We start from the raw sequence: 26,583 nt of genomic DNA, 5'->3' as shown, positions 1-26,583 counted from the left end.
TTCAAAGGAAAGCAATTTGATATTTTAAAGATTGAGGGATAAAGTGATCCAAAAGGAAAAAATAAGAGTTAAAAGTGACAATGAGTAAATGACAAAGTGACAAAGTGACAAAATTCTCAGAAGCTGAGAAGTGCTTTTGGCCAGATGGAGAAGTGAAAATTTTTAGCTTTTCAGCCAAAAAGTGCTTTTGGGCTGGTTCATTTACTTTTTTAGCCACACACGAACGCCCTTCTTTGCTCTCTGCTCTCTGCTCTCTGCTGATTCTTTGCCCTCATCCCTGCCCTCTGTTGGTTCTTTGTTCCTCTGCCCTCTGCCCTCTGCCGGTGAGTTTATCTTTTTCTTCTCTTCTTCTGTATATTTTTATTTGTCTGGGATTGATTTTCGTAATTGATTGAAGATTGGATAGGAGATAAACTTAGGTTGTCAACGCTTCCTTCATCTCCTACATCGAGCGAAAAGAGTAAGAGACAACAATGGTTACTTTCCGGGTAAGGATTGAATCTCTTTTACATATAAAAGCCGGCCCCTAGTCAAGAAGATTCTTTCTGAAAAGAAAAAATGCCGGGGCTGGGTTATTGAAGACCTCTCAACCTCTGAAAAAAAAAAACAGAGAAGATTTTATACTTAGAAAAACAAAACGCGATGCAGTGGAATTTCTCTTCGGATTCGGTTAAATTTCAGTTTCCCTGTTGATACTTAATTTTTTTCCGTATATTTCCTTTTTGTTTCGTGACAATGTCCGGTGAAACGGCATCGTCTTCCGGAATCGTCTTGGAAGGAATTGATGATGTGGAGGACTACGTTTCGGTGAGTACTTTTTGTAGTTCTTATGATTGTTTGGATGCTGAGAAAATGTAGGAAAAAGAGTATGAATACTGAATACCATTGCATTTTTTTTTTGTTTTCTCAATGATTTAATTTAATTTTGATCTAATCAGAAAAGTTTTTAGTTACTTTCTTTATTAAGGACTGAATTTAGGGTTATAAAGCAAGTTAAAATTTACTTACTATTTTTATTTTGAACAACAGTGCGTAAAATCTTAGTATTAAACGAAGTTGATCCGTTTTTATGAGGTCTGAAAATCCACGAGTATATTTTCTGTTGTGTTATTGTTCTGAAAGTTGTTATACTTTTACTTTTTAGAAATTAGAAAGCTAAGAGTGAAAGAGATAATGAACTTTTAGTTTCCTCCATTTTCTTGGAGATCAAACAGTTGTATTCTTTTCTTTTTCATTTAGTCCGTTAAAATTGTTTCTTGGAGATCATGTCTTGGAGATAATCTTAGATTTGTTTGGTAGCTTGACAACTATATGTGAAAAGAACACAAACTGTATCTGTCTTATTTATTTGTTTCCTCTTTTACTGTCTGTTTGGTTGCTGAAAATTCACAGCTTTTTCTTGCCTCTTTTAATTCCTTCTGCACCCTTTGGAATGTCACTGTTATAACTTACATACAAGGCCTAGAAAGGTGTTTTATTTTTTTAGAAAAATTTTAACAAAGAGGGGAGTACACTGTGGGAGTGAGTCTAGTTTTGTTTCCTGCTGGAAACAGAAGTTAAAAGAGCTGCAGTTCATTTCGTATGAATGTCTAATATGAATGTCACGTTAAAAGGAGGTTGTTGCTTGCACCTTCTCTCCATTGCTAGTTGTTTTATTTTCTCTTTCTTGTTCAATGTAATATTGATGTAAAACAAATCCTTAATCTAAACGTGATAGATTTTCTTGCCTCCTGTTGTTTCTCTCTCAATAAAACTTCATAAGATATTGATTAAAATTTTAAACCCCATTTTAATGGTAAAATATCATGGTGTCATGGAGTTGCAAATGCTGGTCCTGATCCATTGTTCAAAGTTCATAAAGTTACAGAATGACTGAGAGCAGTCCACGAAGCAGAGAGAGCATATCTGCATTGTTGATTCATAATCAAAAAACCCTGCTCTGTATTGATATATTTATTATTAATTCATTGTTCTATCAAAGAATATTTATTCATGCTAAAGAGTGCAAGTTAAAGTATCATCAATCATTCGTATTGGATCAGGTTTGTTCCCGAGCAGCTTAAGTCCCGAGCTTATCTGTTCCCGAGCAGCTTAAGTCCCGAAATTCTCGAGGGCTTGTTAGGATCAGGTTTGTCGTACCATCAATCATTCGTATTGGATTTTGGTTCGGGAAAAAAAGAATCTGGTTTACTGTGCTCTCTGATATTATCATCTAGTGAAAACCTACTCTAAATTTATGTTTAAAATTTTCAGTTGGTGGGGTGATGGCCTTCCTAACATTACATGAAATGCTGCCATTGGTATTTGACTATTCCGGGCAGAAGCAAGCTGTCAAGGCTGTGTTCTTCGGGATGGCTTTCATGTCTGCAAGGTAACAAACTTCTAATATTCGGTTCTTAGCTCGTATGTACACATGCACTTTGATTATCGTTTTCGTATCGAAAGATTAATCGTGCACAAACAATGATACTTGCATTATATATGTTTGTTTTCTTACGAACTTTGACGTATCTCGTTCTGGTTTTGTCTGCAGCCTATACTTTCTCGAACTAAGCTTACCGAAGGACATGAGCTTGTAACCTCTTTCCATATGAGCAAAAAGATGTTGTAAATTCCTGAACCAAGATGTTTTATTTTAGTTGATTTCTCTGATAATTTTATCCAAACTATGAGATGTCTTAAAAGCAAAAAGGATGAACACAGCCCCAGTTTGAATTTGTTTCCTTGTAACAACATGAACATTGAAAATGGGAAAAAAAAGAGGGGGTTACAAATAAATTTATGGATATTGTACTTTTATATACTTGACTGTTTAATTTCCTTACGAACCTCATTTTATTTCTTTAACAAGGTGCAAATTCAGAATTGTTATATCTGATTTTTATTGAATCTGTCATCTCTAATTGGCACATTTTTAGATTAGTTGTTAACACTATTAATTGTATTTGTTAAATTGGTTAGTGTGATATTTTTAAATAAAAAGTCCCTTTAATAACAATGTAATTAAAAATGTTTCAATTAACTTGAATTTAACAAAAATAATTTTTATAAGATTAACAATTTAACTAAAATTTTAAAATTTAAAAAATAAATTTTAATCATCTGCCAATTTAAATTTTAAAAGGTTCCAAGTTAATGCTCAAATGCAGATTATATTTTATCTAAATCATTCGATTTTAAGGATTTAGCTTTTCTTTGTCAAAATGTTAAATAGATCGAGTTATTTTAAATTTAATAAATTTCGAAACACTTGTCTGGCTATTGAAAGGTTGAGTTGCCATACTATTGACCCCAACACCATGTTCATAACAAATCACTTTTTCTTCTTATTGTGCTTTGATTACTGTTTGTTAAAACAAGTCGATTTCTATATGGGAAATGAAATGAAATTACCGAATTCTATGCAATTTCATCCATTTGTTTACTTGGACAAATTAGAAATGGATTCTTTTTTACAAATAATTTTTATAATAATACAATTGTATCAATATCTAATTACAAATATTTAATTTTTATATTTAAATTTTAAATATATTAAATTTTATAAATAATTAATATTAATTACTAAGAAATATTTAAAATTAATATTATATATTAAAATATTAGCAATAAGTTATAATAAATTATTTTTTTATATTTTTACTAAAATATCATAATATTAACTAATTTTAACATTATTTAAATATATATTTACTACTTTATAATGTCATGTCTAAAATGGACATTTTATTCTTCAAAAGCACTTTTTGACAACAATACCAAACACTCAAATTTCTCAAAAACACTTCTCAAAAGCAATGAAGAACTGGCCCTAAGCCTAATCACCTAGATTTTTTTTTTTTCAAAACTCTCCTTTGAAATTTATCCCCCAAATCAACAGCCCCACTATCCAGTGAATTTAACGCCTCAAAACAAGATTTGCTTAATTCTTTATCAAAAAGTTTTGGCTTTTGATTTCGATTTTCCTTCTGGTTTTGGCACGATTTTCGTTCCACAATCGTCCATGGGCCAAAAGAATCCCCCATCCTCGCCGAAGCTGGTTTAACGACGCCTGGACAGGAAACCTGCTCCTTTCCGGCGGCGAAATTCAGATCTGGACCATTGGAAGGGCAAATGTCCTTAAGGTTGCCATAACAGCCACAGGAGAAACAAACGGCTGGCAGAGACTCAAACTCCACCCTTTGAAGCTTTCCATCGACAAGGATCTGCGAGACGAGTAGCTTCTCCTAGTCAACGAAGACAGGATCCTTGCAAGCAGTCCTCTTGCGCCACTTTCTGTTTTAACATCCAACCGGGTTACTTTAAGCTACCAATTTCTTCTAAAACTCATCGTTTATAGAGAAAACCCAACATGCCCGGAAAGCGGATCCACACTAGGACCATGTTTGGAAACGGCTTCTACGGGTTGAAATCAACTGTCCAAGGTTGAACAGTGAGGTAATGGCCAAAAACAACCTATGACCCTTGAGCCAAACACCATATTGTAGTCAACTTTGCTTTGAAACCTAACCAAGTAATACCCGTTTTCAACATCCATAAGTTGAAAGGGTTGAGAGGGCCTCCACAAATTGGAGATCCGACTATGTAAAACTCCATTCCTTATATTTAGTCCCAACAGCTTTACAACAACAGTAGTTGCCATGTCTTTAACAAGCCATTTCTTGATACGATCAGAAAAATCGATGGTCGGGATTCCGTTGACGTTGGATCTTAAAATATTACCCTCAACAAAGACCAAATCTTCGTCATTTATAATACCAGAGCCTAACAATGGCCCAAGAGACCACAGCCTTCAAACTCAGATCGACGACCATATCTTCAACAGCGTCTTCGGTCATCTCTTTGAAACGAACTTTCTTTGTGATACGGTCTTAATTAGAGTCTCCTTCACTAATTTCCCGATCACTAGATGCTATCAAAATTTCCAATGACATTTTTCGATGACTAGCTTGATATTGATTTCAGTTTCTTAAAGTTTTTTTTTTTTTTGAAGTTATAAATTTATATAATGCTTTAAATGCAATATGACAATACTAACACTAACATGTTCCACGAATTCTTTTTCTTGGCAAAAACAAATTTTATACAATAAAAATGGAAAAAATATATGTAAAATAAAGAAATGAAAAAACTGTCAGTCATAAATATTGTTATTTATGTTTCAATGAAGTGTATGTAAATTGTCACACAAGTTATGAATATTTTAAAATATTAACAATTTAATCACTTTTCCATTCAAAGGAAAGCAATTTGATATTTTAAAGATTGAGGGATAAAGTGATCCAAAAGGAAAAATAAGAGTTAAAAGTGACAAAATGAGTAAATATTAAAAACTAAATTTATCTTTATGTTTTAAAAATATTTTTAAAATTAAGTTAAAATAACTTTTAAAATGTTTTGATTATTTAAAATTATATTAAAGGTTTTACATTTTAATTGAAACAAATTTAATTTTTTTAACAGTTTAAAATCTCTTTTAAACAATTGTAAATTGAAAAAAAACAATTTATAAAATTATGTATAAAAATATATTTAAAATTTTAAAGTGTTCTAATTTAAAACATATTTACTTTATAAACATAATAATTTAGTTGGCCTCCAACTTGACAAAAAAATCATTTTTAACCCTTCATTTAATTTCTTTTGTTTTTTAGCCCTTAAACTTGCGTTATTTTGTCAAATCACCCCAAAATGAATAGAAAAGTTAACATTTTTTTTAACTTTATAGACATGGAATGCATATGGACTGCCACGTGAATGTCACGTCAACATTTAATTAATTTTTAAAAATTTAAAAATTCAAAAAATAATTTAAAGAAATCATTAAATTTATTGAACTAGTATAATATTTTTAAATTTAAAAATTAATTAAATGTTGACATATCATCTACATGACAATTTATGTGTTTGTCACATTATCAAAGTTCACTGCTAACTCTTTCATCCATTTTTGGGTGATCTAACAAATTTCAAGGACTAAAGGAAGCTAAAAATTAAATGGAAAGCTAAAATAATAATTTTTTATACATTTGGAGGGGAAAAGTCATTATGCCTAATATTTATATAGTTTTGTAAGATCATGAAAGTATAAGGTTAAAAGTCAATATGCTGAATAATTACATAGTTTTTGTAACATCATGAAAGTATAGGGTTAAAAATTTCTTAAATTCATTATGAAATAAATCTTAAAAATCTCAATATTAGTGGTTAAGAGTTTGGTGTGAAGTTCTAAAAATCAAGGTTTAAACCCACACTTCTCCTTTCTTTTTTATTTTTCTGCACTTTAAGGAACAAACTTAGAATAGCTTATCTATTAAATGTGGTGGAATTCAAAAACCATAAAATGGGTGCCTAATGGCCGAAGTATTATCTAAATTTCCACCTTGTACTAAGTTTTATCCACGTCGTTTCCTCCAAAACTTTTTTCGAATTTCGGCCAAAATGAGCCATCTGCCAAACAACCCCTCAATTTTTCCAAACCCCAACTATTAAATCCTTTCCTAACCCCACTAGGACTTCCTATTCTATTTCAACTCAAAATTGAACCCTAATCCTCTCTATTTCTTCCCTATTTTCTCTTCAGCCCCCTTTTACAAAAAAAAAAAAACTCTTTGATTTTGCTAAAAATTTCGTTGAAATCTCGAGATTAAATCAAGTTTCAATCGATTCAATTTTAGTACCCAATCGTTGTAATGCCATCAATTTTGTTTCAATCATGTCAAGAATAGTAAGTATTCTCATACCTAATTTTGTTAAACCCTTGAGATCTGGAATACATCTCGTTCTTGTCGATCTTTCACATTGAATACGAATTAACTTAAAAAATTTTGATTAGATGATAAATCTTGAACATTGTCATTAATCTTAGCGTTTTGGATTGATTGGAAGACCCATTGTAGGTGATTAGATCAAGTTTGAATGAAGGATCATTGCTCAAGACCTCAAAAAGTCATATGGGTGTTCTTTTATGACTAAACCGAGTTAAATTTGAATCTGCCCAGTCCACACAGTCACATACATGACCATGTCTCCCTGAAATCCCTTGCACCTTTGTCTTTCACACGACCTGAGACCCCACACACAGGCATCTCACATGGTCGTGTGACTCACCTGCAGCTCAAGTGTTCGAACCGCACACGCGGTGTGGTTCCTAAGGTTTAAAACTTACAATTTTGACATTAAATTTTAATATTTCATTCAAACCAGTCCCTAAATTATAGGTTTGAATGCTATGTAGAGAACTAGATCAGGAAATTAGGTCCCCGATTGGGCAAATTAATATGGTTTTTAGTCGTTCCCGGATGATTGTTTGATTCGTGAATAATCTATGTGTTATGTATATAAATGTCTGATGAAATAAATCGTATGCCCTAAATTGTTGATATATTGAATGATTACTATATTCATCATTGCTACTGACTTGTTATGAGGTAGAATATTGAAATGTTTTGGATGTTTGGAATTTATTGTAATGCATTGCATGGATCGGAGGAAGAATTGGTAGTATATCTGCAATTAAACGTTGTTGTATAGCCACAGTGATAGTAGATTCCATTTGCAATGGTCTTGCAGTATACCCACAGTGATAGCAAATCCTAAATGTGATGTTTTTACTGTGCTTTTACAATCCCTTTGATAGATGTTATCTACGAAGGATTGCATTTCCTTATACACTAATAGATTTCACCTGCACTTAAACTGTAAACCAAATGTGATAAATCCACATATATTTACAGTGCTAGTGGTGGGAGTTCGAGGGAACTCCCATATATGGCTTGAAATCTGAGACTGTCATATTCGTGAATAGACCTGAGAAATTGATTGATATACACAACTGTATTTGAAAGTTAAGAGTTTACTCATAACCCTATATATTTTAGTTGGTGCTTTTACTCTATGTTGTTGAAAATAAAAAAAGAAAAGATATGGTCTTTAGGGAGGACAATAATCCCTATATTTTGGGATGTGATCAGAATCCTCTGTGAATTACATAAGTTGTACATATCAAATTTGTGTCTTAGACCTTATAACATAATATTTTGTAATATATATAATATATACGATTGTAAAAATTAAAAAACTAATTTACAATTATTTTGAACTTTATTAATTTTAGAATAACTTTACGAATTTCATTAAAAAGTAGCTTTGTAAACAATATGAAGCAGAACTATTTTAAATTGTAAAAAAAAAATCTTCTAGACATTTTTCTTTATAAAAATATGATTTTAATTTAATTTAAAGTACAATTAATAAAAGTGTATTAAATTTAAAAATAGTTTTGACAATACAAGCAATATTCATTTAGAGTGTCATTTTCAACTATTCACATCAACATTAATCTTACGGTTTATTTGCGATGCCTGATTGTGTATATGAATGAAAAAATATCTAATTATTTTTATAATGAATTTTAAAAATCATAGAATAATTTTTTATTCAAGTAATTTATAATATTGATAAAATTTAAAGGTAATTATTTTTATATGGTTTTGAATAGTTTATATATATATATTAGTTTTAAAATTCTGAAAAAAACATATTTTATTGAAAACATATTTATAAATATAAATATTTTTCCCGAAAAATGTTTTAAACATATTCAAGTGAAAATAAGCATAATAATAAACATATTCTTCTTTTCTTTTGGATCTTTTTACCTACCACCTTTAAATTTTAGTAAATTTGTTTTCTTTTAAACGGAAACACTAAACAAATTGTTAAAGTTTTAATAATATTAACATGACCACTGCATGACAATTCACGATAATTCACAAAATTTCAAAAAAAAGTTCTTAAATTTTTAGAAAAATTATCTATGTTATAATAAAGTATATATAAATTACCACACAAGTTGCAAATGTCGTTAAAATTTTTCCATCCAAAAGAAAGCAATTTCACATTTTAAAGGTTGAGGAATCAAAGTGATTCAAAAGAAAAAAAAGAGAGCTAAAAGGACAAAATCATTTTTTAACCCTTCATTTAATTTTTCGCCTTTTTTAGCCTCAAGCTTGCGTTATTTTGTCAAATCATTCCAAAATGAATAGAAAAATTCACATTTTTTTAACTTTGTAGACATGGAATACATATGGATTGCCACATGAATGACAAGTCAACATTTAATTAATTTTAAAAATTTTAAATTTTCAAAAATTTATAATTTTTTAAAAATAAAAACTATTAAAATTATTGAAATAGTATAATAATTTTTAAATTTAAAAAATTAATTAAATATTAACATATCATCCACATGACAATTCACATGTTTGTCACATTATCAAAGTTCACAAATGCTAACTCTTTCGTTCATTTTTGGGTGATTTGACAAATTTTAAGGGCAAAAGCAAGCTAAAAATTAAATGGAAAGCTAAAATAATTTTTTTATAAAGTTGGAGGGGGAAAAAAGTCATTATGCCTAATATTTAGATCGTTATTGTAACATTCTAAAAGTATAGGGTTAAAAGTCATTATGCCTAATATTTACAAATTGATTGTAATGCATTGCATAGGTGGGTTGATATGATAGGAGGAAGAATCGACAATATATCTGCTATTAAATGTTGGTGTGTACCCACAACGATAGTAGGTTCCATCTGCGACGGTTTTCCAGTATACCCACTGTGATAGCAGATCCTAACTGCAACATTTTTACTATGCATTTGCATTTTATAAAAATAGTTAATTTTTAATTTCAGTCCCTTTAATAGGTTTAAATTTGAGATTTAATCTATATACTTTAATCTTTAACATAATTTTGTTCTTATATTTTTCAGATAAAACATTATATAGTTATATATGATTGGAATATTCTAAGAGTATTAGAGACTAACATATGGCTTCCCATTTTTTTAGATTTGTGTCGCTTTTTCTTGACATTATAAGGCAATGACCACAAGTAAATTTTGACCTCTAGACTATCCTGAAACTTGAGATTTAATTTATATACTTTGTTTTTGACATAATTTAGTCCATCTACATTTATAATGTTATCGGTTAGTCTAAATAGTTACAATTGTTAAGCATTTCAATCAAAATGCTAACATTGTTTTTAAGAAAAATATTTCAACAAACAAAATTATTTTATCTTGACGATTTTGAATAAGTGTTTTTAAGAAAAAATCCTAATAAGTAATTTTAAGGTTATTTTTATTTTCATGTGACTATCAAGTGATTTAAAAAAAATTTAAATACTAGATAAAATATCCAATGATAATTAACTAATGCATACTTTATGATAATATTTAAATTTAATGAAATAATTATAAATAAATTTTAAATTAAATTATAAGGATGATTTTTTAAATATCCAATGATTAAAAATTGAAATATTAATTATAATTAAACAATGTTTATATTTATGGTAATATAATTTATTTTTATAATAATTTTATATATTTTTATTTTCTTACCTAAAGAATTTAGATAAAATTTTAAAATCTAACCTTTTCAAATTTTACTTATAATTTTAAATTTTATTTATTTAAAATTATTAAAAATAATTAAATAAGTTGTACACATCAAATTTGGGTTTTAAGACCTTATGAAATATGATTTGTAATATATATAATATATATACGATTAGAGAAATTAAAAAAAACTAATTTAAAATTTTTCTGAACTGTGTTAATTAATATAATTTTAATTAAAAAGTAGTTCTGTAAAAGAAATGTTTTAGACATTTTCCTTTAAAAATATTAAACATGATTTTCATTTTATTTAAAATTATATAAACATTAGTTTTAGGCTTTGTAATATATATTAATTTGCGTTATGCATATAAATTAAAAATATCTAATTATTTTATGCTTTTTATAATGAAGTTTTAAAAATATTAGTTTTAAAAATTATAGAATAATTTTTATTTAAGTAATGTATAAATTTGCTTAAATTTAAAGATACTTATTTCTATAAGGTTTTGAATAGTTTTATATATTTTAATTTAATAAATTTTGAAAAAATATTTTTATTGAAAACATATTTATAAATATAAATATTTTACCCCTAACATATTTGGAAAAAAATTTAAAACATATTTAAGTAAAAATAGGTGTAATGATAAATTTTGCCCTTGTTAAAATTGTTAAAATTTGAACCGTTCAATCGAAGTTCTCATAAAAAAAAAAAACAATTTCACATTTTAAATGTTGAGGGACCAAAGTGATTCAAAAGGAAAAAAAAAGAACTAACATGACAAAATGAGTAAATGTTAGGAATTAACTTTATTTTATACCTTAAAAATATTTTAAAAAGTAACAAAGTTAAAATAACTTTTAAAATGTTTTGTTTATTTAATTTTTAATTAATTAAATCTGACATATCATCTACATATAAGTCACATCAACAAAGATAACAAATATAAACGTGTCCATTCATTTTGGGTTGATTTGAAAAAAATTTAAGAACTAAAATAAACAAAAATTAAATAAAGGACCAAAATGACATTTTTTTGTAAAATTTGAGGGCAAAAAAAATAAAAATCATTATGCCTAAGTCTTACATAGTCCTACAATGTTTTTTAAAATTTTAATTTAAATGATGATTATATAGATATTTTATATTTTAACATTGTTTATTTAAAATTTAATTTAAACTTTTATACAATGGCTAAAATTATCCATAGTCCCTTCTCAATCCTTTAAAGGAAGGAGGATAACGTAACACATTTCATCTCGCTTAAACTCACGTCTTTCTGTAATGACCACAATGTCAATGTCTACTTAAAACTTGAATGCAAATTATTTATCACTTTAATTGTGATTCAATTTCATATAAAAATTATTTTGTTTACAGTTTAGTTCTATTTTTATTTGATTGAATTAATTTGGTATAAGGACTTATTTAGCACTCCAACATTACCCCAAAAAAAATACCAGCTTCCATTTAATTTTTCGCCTCTTTTTAACTCTCGAACTTGCATTTATTCTATCAAATCACCCAAAAAAATGAAAAAGTTAACATTGCATTTATTTTGTCAAGTTTAAAGACTAAAATAGGCGAAAAATTAAATAAAGGACCAAAATGTCCTTTTTTTTTGTAAACTTGGAAGGCAAAATAGTCATTATGCCTAATTTTTACATAGTTTTGCAACTTTTCTTAAAATTTTAATTTAAATGGTGATTATATGGCTATTTAATATTTTAACATTGTTTATTTATAATCTAATTTAAATTTTGGTACAATGTCCCGAATTACCTATACTCCCTTCCTAATCCTTAAAATGGAGGATAACACGCTTTAACCCTCTTAAACCCACATCCTCCTACATTGGCAATAATGTCAATGTCAACTTAAAACTTGAATGCAAATTATTTATCACTTCACTTGTGATTCTGTAACACCTCCAACCCGGTCTAGGAGTTTCGGCTAAGTCGAAGGCTTTACATCCGATCATCGAAGTGGTCCTGTAAAGCCATACTTTTTTCTCAAATGGATTCATATGAAATTTGTTCTTTTGTTTTTAGAAAAAATATTCATTAATTTAAACCGACTTTAATTAACAATTCATTACAATATTATTGAGGTGTAATTTTGAGAAAACGATTACGTTTTACAAAGTTTTTATCAAAACATTTAAGTATTTATAAAGGAGCAAAAATATTTAAGGTGATAGCTTTCTAAACCTAAAAGCATGCAAATATCGAGTTTAGGTAAACCTTATGTTTTAAAATAAACAAGCTAAACAATTTCATACCTAAGTTATAAAAACAAGAAAAATACTTAATAATTACAATCCCAAAATAACAATAACGGAAAACGGGCTATTAATATGAGGTTCCTCGATACCATTCTAACCTTAACAAATATTAACTTTGCTAACGTGGACATATACATAAAAGTCAAATCAAAGATTAATTATTTTTATTTTTAAAATTTTAAAAAATTTATAATATATTTCTAAGTTTTACAATTTTTAAAATAATTTTAACAACTTTTTTTTTTGGATCTTTTAAAAAAAAGTAATTAATAAGGCATTATGCCAATTGATTTTTACCGGAACATACTGTTCAATTTCAAGATGTCATGCTGAGAAAGTTCTATAAATAGTTCAACATAGGAGCTCTTTGCCTCACACCAATTCATCTCATTTCGTAGTGTTTCCCACATACAGAATTACTATCTAACGAAATGTCTTCATCAAAGCTTCCTTCTTCAACTCATGGATCCATCTCCAACCAGAAGCGTCCCACAGCCAAGTTTCATCCTTGCGTTTGGGGGGATATTTTCCTTCCATCTCCAACAACGGTAAAGAGTTTAGATACATACCTGTGTTTTCACACGAGTAAATATCAGTCGTTAATATATTGTTACGCTTAAATCACATATATACAAGTGTTTGCACATGAGCAAATATGTTTTCGTGTTTATATTGATTTCGTATTGTACTACATTACAATTTTGCAGAACGTTGATGCTAAAACTAAACTACAACATGAAGAACTGAAAGAAGAAGTAAGGAGGATGATTAAGGTAGTGATGGATGATGAGTTGCTCTACAAATTGCGTTTAATTGATACAATCAAACGGTTGGGTGTGAGTTACCATTTTGAAAGAGAGATAGAGGAAGTATTGCTCAATATTTATGAGCATGACTATAAGGATGACCAAACTCTCGAGACTACCTCTCTTCAATTTCGATTGCTTAGAGAGAACGGATTGGGTGTTCCTTGTGGTGAGTCCATTTTCCTTCCCGTTTTTCACGTCAAATCTTGTTTTTTTATTGTTTTGACTGCTAATTAGGGTCAACAAAATAATATAACTATTTTGATTCAACAAAATTGTCCAGCTCCCAGTAACTTGAATAGATGATCCAACCTAATCAAAATTGTTAAAAAATAAAATAATTTTTTTGAAATTTTCACTCTATAATATAACACAAATAAATAATCAATTCAATACTCCAGATCGAGATCCATATTAGATTTAATTTTTCTATATTACAATGATTAATATAATAATATTTTATTGGGTTGATTAGAATGGTTCCACAAGTTCAAAGATGATGATGGAAACTTTAACATGTCCTTAACAAGTGATGTGAAAGGCTTACTCGAATTATATGAAGCTTCACATTTACGTGTGCATGGGGAAGATATACTTGAAGAAGCGCTTGGTTTCACTACCACTCATCTAGGTTTAGCCAAAGCTTCTGGCACTATCGAATATCCCCTTTCAGCCTTAGTCTCCCATGCTCTATACCAATCCATCCGCAGGGGCTTGCCAAGGTTGGAAGCTAAGCGATTCATTTCCATTTACCAAGGCGATGCTTCACAAAACAAAACGCTGTTGAAGTTTGCAGAGTTGGATTTCAACTTGTTACAAATTTTACACAGGGAAGAGCTAAGCAAGATCTCAAGGCAATATATTACTCCTTCAACATTCAACATTAATTGTTTATCCTAATTTAAAAGGACTAACTGATACCTAATAATGAACTATACATAGTTAGGCTAATGTGGGTTTTGTTTCAGGTGGAAGAATGGTTTAGACTTAGCTACAAAACTACCTTTTGCTCGAGATAGATTGGTAGAAGGTTACGTTTGGATATTAGGAGTGTATTTTGAGCCACAATACTCTTTTGCTAGGGAGATATTAGCAAAAACATTGGTCATGGCATCAATAATGGATGACACATATGACTCATATGGCACACTTGAAGAACTTCAACTCCTCAAGAATGCAATTCAGAGGTTAGCAACTTCTATATTTACACAGGATTCAATTTTAAAGCGATTCAATTAATTAATGTAATTATATATAAAAAAAATATTTAAAATGTTTGATTTTGAACTTTTCTCTAATTGATTTTGCAGGTGGGATGTTGATTATATAGATCAACTCCCAGAATACATGAAGTCGTTTTACAAGCCATTGTTAGATTTTTATGGAGAAGTGGAAGAGGCAATGATTAAGCAAGAAAAATTATATCATGTCAAATATGCGAAAGATACAGTACGTTTGCATTTTATCTTTTTTTTTTAAATAATTTTACATAAATAATAAAAATTAGTAACCCTGTTCTCATATATCATATGGGGAAAGTGTCGAATATAAGTGGAGTTGGCAAGGAGACAAGGAGTTATTTTGTTATCCTTAAATATAGATATATGTTCAACATGAGCATATTCCATTTTATAAAAAGAATATTTATATTTAAAGGATTATAAGTTAATACATATGTACTCTAAATTTGAAATTTTATTATGACCTTTTTTTTTGTCCCTTTTTATAGTTTAAACAACTGTCAGAAGCTTATTTTGTGGAGGCGAAATGGTATAATGAAAACTATGTTCCAACAATGGAGGAGTATATGAGAAACGCAGTTGTAACTGCTGGTTATATCATGTTAATCGTCACATCTTTTGTTGGAATGGGAGATTTTGTGGCACCTGAAATTTTTAATTGGGCATCTAACAATCCTAAAATCATTGATGCTTCTTCCATTATTGCTCGTCTAGTGAATGATGTTACTTCACACAAGGTACCTTTTTTCGAATTTTGCAAGAGTATTTTCAATAACTTATATTTGATGAATAAAACTAATACAAATATATATAGTTTGAGCAAGAGAGAGGGCACTGTGCATCGGCTGTTGAATGCTACATGAGAGAACATGCAGTTTCAGAAGAAGAAGCATGTAGTGAATTGATGAAGCAAGTGGAGAATGCTTGGAAAGATTTAAACCAGGAATTGATATTTAGTGAGATATCCAAAGTTGTTCCAGGGCCAGTTCTTACTCGAATTCTCAATCTTACAAGGGTCCTCGATTTCATTTACAAGAATGGAGATGGGTACACACATGTTGAGAAAAATACAAAAGATGGGATAACTTCTCTGCTCATTGATCCAATTTCAGCCTCTTATTAAGGAATTAAGAATCTATATCATCTAGCGATCCATTTCGTGTTTGTGTTGGTTTTTTATGTTATATTGTGTTTAAGATGTTATTTAAGTCCTAGAGTCTCAATAATTCATAGTGTATGTTTGTGTGTCTTGTACGTGTCATACTATGTTTGAGGTGTTAACACCTCTTTAATTCATGGTATATTATATTAGAATAATAAATGATTTCATAAATCAGCTCATATTATTTTAAATCTAACGTGTTTTATGATATTTTTTATTATTTAATATACATGACATTGAACCATTATCTTAACCTCTATTTATTTAATTATTTATATTTTTTGTGAATTAATAGGATAAAATCCGAACAACCAACGTGACTAGTACAGCTCAAATCTAAGTCACACTTTAGATGGTAAACACCCTTAATCATTAGGCCATCACATGGGGTTCTTAATTATTTATAATCTTAATTCAACCTCCAAGTAGAAATGTAATTCAATCCAAATTCAATTAAACTAAAAAAAATTAAGAAACTTATTAATACATTACAAATTATTAAATTGTAGCATATTCACAGTGGGTGAAAAATTAAATAAAAATATATGTTTATAAAAATTATATTAAAATCAACTAAGGCTTTGGTTAAAATACAAAGAAAGAAATCACAGGAGAACTTCAAAATCAAAAGAAACAAAGCAAGGGTTGAATCGATCTACACTCTGTTATCAAAGCTGCGATCTTCTTGTTTTAAAGGTAACCCTTTTTCCCTCAATGATTTCAGCACCCTTCTTTTTGTTTTTGCGTCCCTTAATTATTTCACATTTAGGGTTTTCTTTCCGTTAAAATTGGGAACTTTTTTTTTTGTTTTGTTTTGTTAATCTTCTTTTTTTCCTTTTCCTTAAATGTTTTAAAGTCGATAATTTTGTATGTGGATATGCATGGTAGGGTTTGTTCATTTGTGGGGATTCTGACGATTCTCCGAGTTATTGGGTTGGCATTTTAGGTATGTTTCCGTGATTTCTATTATTCAAAAAACATTATTTACGTCATTAAGCTATTAAAATTGATACCTTGTGCAAATTCATCAACTACCCAAGCCAAAACATGGCTGCCACTTGTACGAATTCGAATTCTCATTTTGTTTTTCAAAACATTCATTTTCTTGGATAACAAGATGATCATTCATATACTACAAAGAATGCATAGAATGTAGATATATTGACCCAATGTACAATTTTTAAAGATTAGTTACTACCCAAGACTAATCCTTCCAATAATCGTGATTGTACATTCAACATCTCCAAAGATGACGAAGATGAAAATAATAATAAAGATTTTATTCTTTATTAAAGGAAAATATTACTTTATAATAATTATAAAATGTAAGCTTAATTCTTTTTATATCTTATTTAGCAGCAGCATGTTATGGGCCAAAATCAGAAATGATGAAAAACGGTGCATTTTATTTCAATGAAAACAAGTTAATTAAGGAGCAACAGTTAGCTTAAACGCGGCGTATTGGCATAAGTATTAGTTTACTTAAATGTTGTGTTATTGTTAGTAACAAACTTTTGAACCATCTTTCCCGGTTGTTTTTCCACTTTCTATGTTGGTTATGGAGAACCAGAAAAGGCATGCCGAAAAATACACAAGAATTTCTCCTCTCTTCATTTCCCTCTTCTCTACTCTCTTTTTCCCTAATTTCTCTTATTCTTACCGAACAATTTCAATCCACATCAAGGGTATCAAAACAAGCACGATCTTCATGGTCAGGGAAGGGGTTACCATACATCTGCAAAAGGAGGTCAATGGCCTACAGCAGGAGATTGCAAAGATTCAAAGTGATCTGGCCCTCTTAGATACGAAACTAGAAGCGAAGATGGACGCCAAGTTGCAAGCTTTCAAGGAAGAGATGAAAGGAGAGATATGGTCGTGTGGCAGACTGTGTAACAGGCTGAGGTCATGTGGTTCACAAAGTCCCTAAAATCTACAGGTGCACATGGCTATGTGGGGGATCGTCTGGCCCTAAACTACACATAGTTTGTCCCGATTTACTTGATAAAAAATACACACCTTTCACCATGGGTTCGATCAATGTTCCTCACGCTTGATTTTGCTCCGATTCACCTAGATTTGATCTTTCAAACAACATTTACAAACGAATTAAAGGTTGGTATCAAGGTTTTTGTAAGATTATCAAAGATTTGGCAAGATTCATAAAGATCGATTAATCTAACCTAAAGATTAATATCAGACATTAATATTATGGAAATTCGAGATTTAATCATCGAAATAAGGTGCATTTATCGTTTCTTGAAAAAGATACAGATGTTATTGATGGTAATCTAAATACTGATAGAACTCAATGAGTGAGAGATGATTTTGTAGGGGTTAGAAAAATAATCTAAAGTACAAAAGTGAAAATATGGAAGAATGGGAGAAAAACAGAAAAAAAAAAAAGAGTATGGAGAACAATTCTATTAGAATTATGAGAAAGGGGCAAACTGAAAAATTTAATTACGAAATAAAAATTGATTATATACCTAGGGTTTGTAAACCCTAGGGGAGACAATGGTAATTTATTCATGCTTGCCGAAATTGAAAAAATAATAAATGGGAGGAAGAAAGCTCAAACTTATAACTTCTAGGATATAAGACTAGCTCTTAACCATCAAGCCTAAGGCTCATTTTTTAATTAGGCATTTCTACTAACCCTATTTATTTTGAGGATAATTTATATGAATTTCATTAAACCGTATTATGTAGAACTATTTTAATTTTAAAAAAAATTGTTTTTGACATGTTTTCTTTAAAAAATGTAAACATGAGTTTAATTTTATTTAAAATGAAACCACTAAAATGCATTAAAATTTAAAAATAGTTTTGATAATACAAGAGTGCGAAATGTCGTTATTTTAAATTATCCACATTATTATTGATATCCTACTAAAAATTTTAAAAAGAAAGTAAGAATATCGAGAAAAGATATGTCAAAAATAAAGAAATTAATGAAAATACTATTCTTTAAAATTATAATATATTTCTAAGTTTTACAATTTTTTAAAATAATTTTAACAACTTTCTTTTTTTTTTTTTTGATCTTTTTAAAAAAAAAGTAATTAAGGCATTATGCCAATTGATTTTTACCAGAACATACTGTTCAATTTCAAGATGTCATGCTGAGAAAGTTCTATAAATAGTTCAACATAGGAGCTCTTTGCCTCACACCAATTCATCTCATTTCGTAGTCTTTCCCACATACAGAATTACTATCTAACAAAATGTCTTCATCAAAGCTTCCTTCTTCAACTCATGGATCCATCTCCAACCAGAAGCGTCCCACAGCCAAGTTTCATCCTTGCGTTTGGGGGGATATTTTCCTTCCATCTCCAACAACGGTAAAGAGTTTAGATACATACCTGTGTTTTCACACGAGTAAATATCAGTCGTTAATATATTGTTACGCTTAAATCACATATATACAAGTGTTTGCACATGAGCAAATATGTTTTCGTGTTTATATTGATTTCGTATTGTACTACATTACAATTTTGCAGAACGTTGATGCTAAAACTAAACTACAACATGAAGAACTGAAAGAAGAAGTAAGGAGGATGATTAAGGTAGTGATGGATGATGAGTTGCTCTACAAATTGCGTTTAATTGATACAATCAAACGGTTGGGTGTGAGTTACCATTTTGAAAGAGAGATAGAGGAAGTATTGCTCAATATTTATGAGCATGACTATAAGGATGACCAAACTCTCGAGACTACCTCTCTTCAATTTCGATTGCTTAGAGAGAACGGATTGGGTGTTCCTTGTGGTGAGTCCATTTTCCTTCCCGTTTTCACGTCAAATCTTGTTTTTTATTGTTTTGACTGCTAATTAGGGTCAACAAAATAATATAACTATTTTGATTCAACAAAATTGTCCAGCTCCCATAACTTGAATAGATGATCCAACCTAATCAAAATTGTTAAAAATAAAATAATTTTTTGAAATTTTCACTCTATAATATAACACAAATAAATAATCAATTCAATACTCCAGATCGAGATCCATATTAGATTTAATTTTTCTATATTACAATGATTAATATAATAATATTTTATTGGGTTGATTAGAATGGTTCCACAAGTTCAAAGATGATGATGGAAACTTTAACATGTCCTTAACAAGTGATGTGAAAGGCTTACTCGAATTATATGAAGCTTCACATTTACGTGTGCACGGGAAGATATACTTGAAGAAGCGCTTGGTTTCACTACCACTCATCTAGGTTTAGCCAAAGCTTCTGGCACTATCGAATATCCCCTTTCAGCCTTAGTCTCCCATGCTCTATACCAATCCATCCGCAAGGGCTTGCCAAGGTTGGAGGCTAAGCGATTCATTTCCATTTACCAAGGCGATGCTTCACATAACAAAACGCTGTTGAAGTTTGCAGAGTTGGATTTCAACTTGTTACAAATTTCACACAAGGAAGAGCTAAGCAAGATCTCAAGGCAATATATTACTCCTTCAACATTCAACATTAATTGTTTATCCTAATTTAAAAGGACAAATTGATGCCTAATAATAAACTGTACATAGTTAGGATAATGTGGGTTTTGTTTCAGGTGGAAGAAAGGTTTAGACTTAACTACAAAACTACCTTTTGTTCGAGATAGATTGGTAGAAAGTTACTTTTGGATATTGGGAGTCTATTTTGAGCCACAATACTCTTTTGCTAGGGAGATATTAGTGAAAACAATGGTCATTGCATCAATAATGGATGACATATATGACGCATATGGTACATTTGAAGAACTTCAACTCCTCACGAATGCAATTTAGAGGTTAGCAACTTATATATTTACACACGATTCAATTTTAAATTTTAAAATTGATTTAATTCGTTCATGTAATCATATATATTATGTTTGATTTTGAACTTTTCTCTAATTAAATTTTCAGGTGGGATGTTGATTATATAGATCAACTCCCAAAATACATGAAATCATTTTACAAACCATTTTTAGATTATTATAGAGAAAAGGAGGAGACAATGATTAAGCAAGGAAAATCATATCGTATCAAATATGCGAAAGATGTGGCATGTTTGTATCCTATCTCATCTTTTAAATGATTTTACTTAAGCAGTAAAAGTTAGTAACCCTTTTCTCATATATTATATGAGGGAAGTGTCAAATATAAGTAAGACTGGTTATGAGGCAAGTCGTAGTGCAGTGAGGCGTAGTGGGACTATTCATCTCAACTCCATCCAATTTCTATACCTCCTACCTTGGACACCACTTGGATAACTTTATCACTTCTAAGCAATCATTTAGAACCAAAGCTCTATCCTCTATCATGCCCCCTTTCTCGTAATAGGAGTAAACCATCTCAGATATCCCCTAATTTTATTTGAAATTTTATATCCAACAAAAAAAATTGTTTCTCAACTATACCCAACTCACCCCAAAAATATTAAACAATTTTTATGTTGTATTACTTTTTACAATTCAAATAAAATGCATATTATAAAATCATATAAAAGATTAAAATATCTAACTAAAAAATTAATCTTATAAAATCTTATAGAAGTTTTAAAAATTATAATTAAATTATATAAAATTAGTAATGAAATTAAAAAAATATTTTGGTAGTTTTTTAAGATAAGACGACTATGCAAGTTTAATCAAAACCTTATCACTGCGGAAACTCTAAAATTTTAATTAAAAACCTGTTTTGCTTGTCTCCCAATTCAATTTTTATAGAAAGAAAATATGTTTTATAGGGTTGCATCATATGGATTTAGGTTATTTTATTATCCCTAAATATAGATATATGTTTAACATGAGTATATTCTATTTTATATAAAAAAAATTATATTTGAAAGATTATAACTTGAAAATTTATTATCCCTAAATCGCTTTTTTTTTTCTTTTTTATAGTTTAAACAATTGTGTGAATCATTTTTTTCGATGCCAAATGGTACAATCAAAATTACGTACAAACAATGGAGGAGTATATGAGGAACGGAGTTTTATCTGCTGGTTATATCATGTTAACTGTCACATCTTTTGTTGGAATGGAGGATTTTGTGACGCCTGAGATTTTTAATTGGGCATCTAACAAGCCTAAAATCATTGATGCTTCTTCCATTGCTATTCGTCTCATGAATGATGTTACTTCACACAAGGTATCTTTTTTTTTCTAATTTTTCAAAGAGTATTTTCAATAACTTATGTTTGATGAATAAAACTAATATAAATATATAGTTTGAGCAAGAGAGAGGGCTGTTGAATGCTACATGAGAGAACATGCGGTTTCAAAAGAAGAAGCATGTAGTGAATTGAAGAAGAGAGTCGAGAATGCTTGGAAAGATATAAACCAGGAATTGATATTTAGTGAGATATCCAAAGTTGTTCCAAGGCCAGTTCTTACACGAATACTCAATTTTACAAGGGTCACCGAGTTCATTTACAAGAATGGAGATGAGTACACACATGTTGGGAAAAATACAAAAGAAGGGATAACTTCTTTGCTCATTGATCCAATCTCAGTCTCTTATTGAGGAATTAAGAATCTATATCATCTAGCGATCCATTTCATGTTTATGTTGCTTTTATATGTTATATTGTGTTTAAGAAGTTATTTAAATCCTACCGTCTCAATAATTCATATGTATGTTTGTATCACTTTTACATGTCATATTATGTTTAAGGTGTTATATCAATCTCATGATTTCTTGAGACTTCAGGGTTGGTGAATGAATCGAGGCATTGTTATTTAAATGGGTTTTATGGTTGTTCTTTTGGTGCAGTTCTGATTTGGTCTCAAATGATTTTTTTTTTGAGGTTTTACTGCAAGGGATCATGAGTGGTAGTTGTGTTATTGTGTTACAAAGGGATAATGCTTACAGTATATCAACATGGGATGATGGTGAATGAGCCTTGACTTACAGTATAGCAACATGTGATTGCTTAAGAGATTGTTACGATTTTGTATAGTTGTTATGGTTTGGGTTTTGCTTGTTATGGTGTTTGGCTTGGGGATGATGTCTTGTTAGGGACTTATTGTGTAGTCGTGTTTTTTTATTCTAAGTTTTGGGTGTGTGAGGAGTTCATCTTGCTTTGTCTGTAGCGACCCAAAAAATTTTGCACGGGCGCTAGTTGAGGTGATTATTAAAAATTTGGAAACAGAGTCACCATTTTATTTTTTTAAAAAAAAAAGAGAAGTCGCCACCGATTTTTTTTTAGGTGTGATCAGACACCTATTAAATTCTCTTTTTAGAAGAATAATTAATTTTTTTTAAAATTTCTAAAAAAAAAGTCAATTTTAGGTCCACGTCAAAATCCAGAGAAAATTAGGGTTCAGGAGTCGATTACGCACGTGGAAGGTATTAGCACCCTCGCGACGCCCAAAATTGGTATATCGTTAAACGTGCGTTATCTTGATTTTCAAAAATACGTTTTCAATTTAATATTTAATTGTGATCAAATTTTTTTACAAAAACGAGGATTTTGATAAATTACATATTATCGTAGCATACACATTTTAAAAATGATATTTCGATAATTAACAAATAATCACAAAAATAAATATTTTATTTCAAAACACGAGAATTTTTGAATTTCTCGATTTTTAGAAGGATGTCCCATATTTAACACGAGTCAATGATATTCACCCAACATAGCAATGAAATCAATGGCTTAATGTTAAATCGATTCGTTGCCTTATTTATTGAAATTATTTAAATAAAAAAATATTTAAATTAAAAATTATAAAATAAAATATTTCTAAACTAAAAATATTTAAATTAAAAATTATAAAATATCAAAAATTAAAAAAAGAAATATGTTAAAAATGCTAATAATATTAAGAAGGAGATGTCATAAAAAATACACGAACTAAATTAAAAATGAGTGAAAAAAGAAATTATCGAAAAGCCCAAAATTACAGGCTTGAAGAACGGGATACAGACCCCAGCTCTTTTTTTCTTTTTTTTCTTCTTTTCTTTTTCTCTTTCTTTTTTTTTCTCTTTTCTTTTCTGCTCGGGTGGGCACTTGTTGGGCTGCTGCTTAGCTGGCCTGGTTCTACTGCAGTGGGTGCTGGCTGTTGGGCCAAGTTCTGGCCTACTGTGCGCTGTGCTGTGGCTTGCTATTGGGCCTGCACTGGATTGTGCCTGCTGGACAGGCCCGCTGGGCGGCCTACTTTTTTTTTGTTTGGGCTACCTGTTGACTGGGCCTGCGCTGGGCCTGCTGCCTGTTGGGCCTGCTGGGTTGGCCTGGGTCGGGTCGACCCGACTGTTTTTAAAAAAATATTTTTTTTATTTTTTTATTTTTTTTCTTTTTCTTCTTTCCCTTCTTCTTCTTCTCGTTCTTCTTTTTCAAAACCTTAACCCACCGTCACTTCGCCGCTTGCGCCGTTTCCTCCGTCCCCGTCTCTTCCCTGTTTCCTCCTCTCTCTTCTTTTCTTCCTCTTTCTTCCTCTCTTCTTCTCTTTTTTTTTTGAAACTCTCTCTTTTTTTTATTTCATGGGTGTTCGATTTCTGGGGGAAAAAACCCCTTTATGCTTATTTTTTTGCTTCTTTTTACAGTGAGCAAGTGGCAAAGGAGGAGGGGGCCATGCCCTAGGTCAGTGGCCGAAAAATCGGAGGGTAGGTGCGCAAATCGCGCTTAACTGCCAAAATGACTAAATTGCAAATGCAATAAAATTTCTAGGTCCAAAGTGTAATTTCTAGAAAGTTTAAGGGTTAAAATGAAATTTTAGGAAAGTTTGGAGGTTAAAATGTAATTTTAAAAAGTTTAGGGATGAAAATGTAAATTTAGGGAAGTTATGAGGTAAAATTGTAATTTTAAAAAGTTTAGGGGTCAAAATATAAATTTCAAATTTTTTTATTTTTTTAATTTTTAATTTTGAAAATTAAACATGAAACCGAGCCGGACAAAATTTAGTGCTTTAAGCTGCCCCTTTTTGCTCATCGCTGTGAAATAGGAATAGAGTAAAGCCTTAAAAGTACTAAATTTTGTTCGATTGTCCAATTTTTTTTTGTTTTTATTGAAAATAGCTCGGCGTGTGATCCGAATGCACAACTTACCTCTCAGATTATGAGTTGATCTTTGAAAAACAGAAATTGAAAAACACCTCGGCGTGTGACCCAAGACTCAACTCACCTCTCGGATTATGAGTTGATTTTTGACAAAAGAAGAAATTGAAAAATACCTCGGCGTATGCCCGAAGCTCAACTCACCTCTCGCATTATGAGTTTATTTTTGAAAAAAAATAGAAATTGAAAAATACCTCGGCGTGTGACCCGAAGCTCAACTCACCTATCGCATTATGAGTTGATGTTTTTGAAAAACATAAATTGAAAATACCTCAGCGAGCTACCTGAGGCTCAACTGACCTCTCGCATTATGAGTTGATTTTTTTGAAAAAACATAAATTGAAAATACCTCAATGTGCGACCCGAGGCTCAACTCACCTCTCGGATTATGAGTTGATTTTTGAAAAAAGTAGAAATTGAAAATAATTCTTGAAAGAATCAGGGTTTCGAAAAAATCATCAGGTGAAACTAAAAGCCTTCTTTTTCGTTGATTCTGTGCAGCTTTCTCCCAAAATTACTTGCTCTACTGGGATACCTGTATATGTCATGTATGATGTTATTATGATAAGCACTTGTTTGCCCTAAATGCTTTTATGCCTACATAATCATGCCATGCACCCTGGGCTGTTTGTCATGTGCCCCTTTTTTGTGAGGGACTGCATTCATTGCCTCAATCCTTGACTTTTATTTCAAGTTTTGTACTCATCCTCAAGTTTTGTGAGTAACCCACATTCTCTACATATCACCTCATGCCCTCTGTTGAACTTTGTCATTGCTTCAGGGCCCTCGTACTTATCAAATTCTCATCCAGCTAATGCTCAACATTCCTTTTTGTTTAGAGTATGTCATCTTACTATTTATCATTTAAATGAACCAAACATGAGATGCTTGACAATGGCAAAGTAGGTACAAAAGAAATACCTCACATTCATATTTTTTTCAAAAGCAACAAACAAAGAAAATTGACAAAGAATAGTTCGATAAAGAAAGCGTCACCAAGAAAGGAAAATGAATTTAATGGCCACAAATGCTCTAGATATCCAACGCATGAACTTTTCCACGCTTCTTCATCAAGGATCTTTTCGAGCATGGCTTCCTGTGTAGAAGATTTTGAGCTTCTGAGAATGCCTCAAATATTGTAACCTCGCCATTCTACTTCCTGTTCAAGTTGTCTTGCTCTTTAAGTCTGAACCCGCTTCATTAGGACGTCCTTTCGGGTTTTCATCCTAATCCTTTTTGTTTATCAAGACGCCCTTTTTGGGTTTTCATCTTCACCTTTTATTTTTTTTAGGCATAATATTTTTTCACTGCATCTGAGTTCATTGGATTAGGTAATTCTTTCCCATCCATCTCAGTGAGAATCAGAGCCCCTCCGGAGAATGCCTTTTTTACAACGTATGGTCCTTCCCAATTTGGTGACCATTTTCCTCGAAAGTCTTTTTATATTGGGAGGATTTTTCTTAGTACAAGTTCCCCTTCGTGGAATTCTCGTGGCCGTACCTTTTTATCATGAGTCGTGATCACTCTCTTCTGGTACATCTGTCCATGAAAAATTGCCTTCAAGCGTTTTCCTTCAATAATGTTTAGTTGATCATATCGAGCTCGAACCCATTCTGATTCTTCTAATTTTGATTCCATCAAGAC

General features: G+C 30.4%; 2 protein-coding genes and 1 pseudogene across 3 annotated transcripts; all 3 read left to right on the top strand.

Annotated features, from left to right (window-relative positions):
• On the top strand, positions 1 to 2,801 carry LOC105761216 (zinc transporter ZTP29). Of its 2 annotated transcripts, none has more exons than XM_012578964.2 (6): positions 1 to 323; positions 407 to 488; positions 779 to 807; positions 2,043 to 2,128; positions 2,254 to 2,371; positions 2,534 to 2,801. In XM_012578964.2, exons 2-6 carry the CDS (start codon positions 474 to 476, stop codon positions 2,577 to 2,579), a joined length of 294 nt encoding a protein of 97 aa, XP_012434418.1. In that variant the 5' UTR covers positions 1 to 323; positions 407 to 473; the 3' UTR covers positions 2,580 to 2,801. The 2 variants fall into 2 exon arrangements, with proteins under 2 accessions (XP_012434418.1, XP_012434419.1); XM_012578965.2 differs by having other exon boundaries at positions 2 to 323; positions 398 to 488.
• Positions 2,802 to 13,055: 10,254 nt separating this feature from the next.
• On the top strand, positions 13,056 to 16,094 carry LOC105761217 ((+)-delta-cadinene synthase isozyme XC14). The gene is made up of 7 exons (XM_012578968.2): positions 13,056 to 13,242; positions 13,402 to 13,669; positions 13,976 to 14,354; positions 14,469 to 14,687; positions 14,811 to 14,949; positions 15,230 to 15,478; positions 15,556 to 16,094. Exons 1-7 carry the CDS (start codon positions 13,126 to 13,128, stop codon positions 15,862 to 15,864), a joined length of 1,680 nt encoding a protein of 559 aa, XP_012434422.1. The 5' UTR covers positions 13,056 to 13,125; the 3' UTR covers positions 15,865 to 16,094.
• Positions 16,095 to 19,102: 3,008 nt separating this feature from the next.
• LOC105801634 ((+)-delta-cadinene synthase isozyme A-like) lies at positions 19,103 to 22,404 on the top strand (annotated as a pseudogene).
• The last annotated feature ends 4,179 nt before the right edge of the window (positions 22,405 to 26,583 follow it).

This window comes from Gossypium raimondii, chromosome 11, assembly GCF_025698545.1.
Source record: "Gossypium raimondii isolate GPD5lz chromosome 11, ASM2569854v1, whole genome shotgun sequence".
Classification (NCBI taxonomy): domain Eukaryota; kingdom Viridiplantae; phylum Streptophyta; class Magnoliopsida; order Malvales; family Malvaceae; genus Gossypium; species Gossypium raimondii.
This window is presented reverse-complemented; position numbering and strand designations above follow the sequence as displayed.

Excerpts from the sequence above, each read along its gene's own strand:
- LOC105761217 (XM_012578968.2), top strand. The coding sequence starts at position 13,126 with ATGTCTTCATCAAAGCTTCCTTCTTCAACTCATGGATCCATCTCCAAC. Across the intron at positions 13,243-13,401 it reads TCCTTCCATCTCCAACAACG|AACGTTGATGCTAAAACTAA; the intron begins GTAAAGAGTTTA and ends ACAATTTTGCAG. Across the intron at positions 13,670-13,975 it reads CGGATTGGGTGTTCCTTGTG|AATGGTTCCACAAGTTCAAA; the intron begins GTGAGTCCATTT and ends TGGGTTGATTAG.
- LOC105761216 (XM_012578964.2), top strand. Across the intron at positions 808-2,042 it reads ATGTGGAGGACTACGTTTCG|GTTTGTTCCCGAGCAGCTTA; the intron begins GTGAGTACTTTT and ends GTATTGGATCAG. Across the intron at positions 2,372-2,533 it reads ATGGCTTTCATGTCTGCAAG|CCTATACTTTCTCGAACTAA; the intron begins GTAACAAACTTC and ends TTTTGTCTGCAG.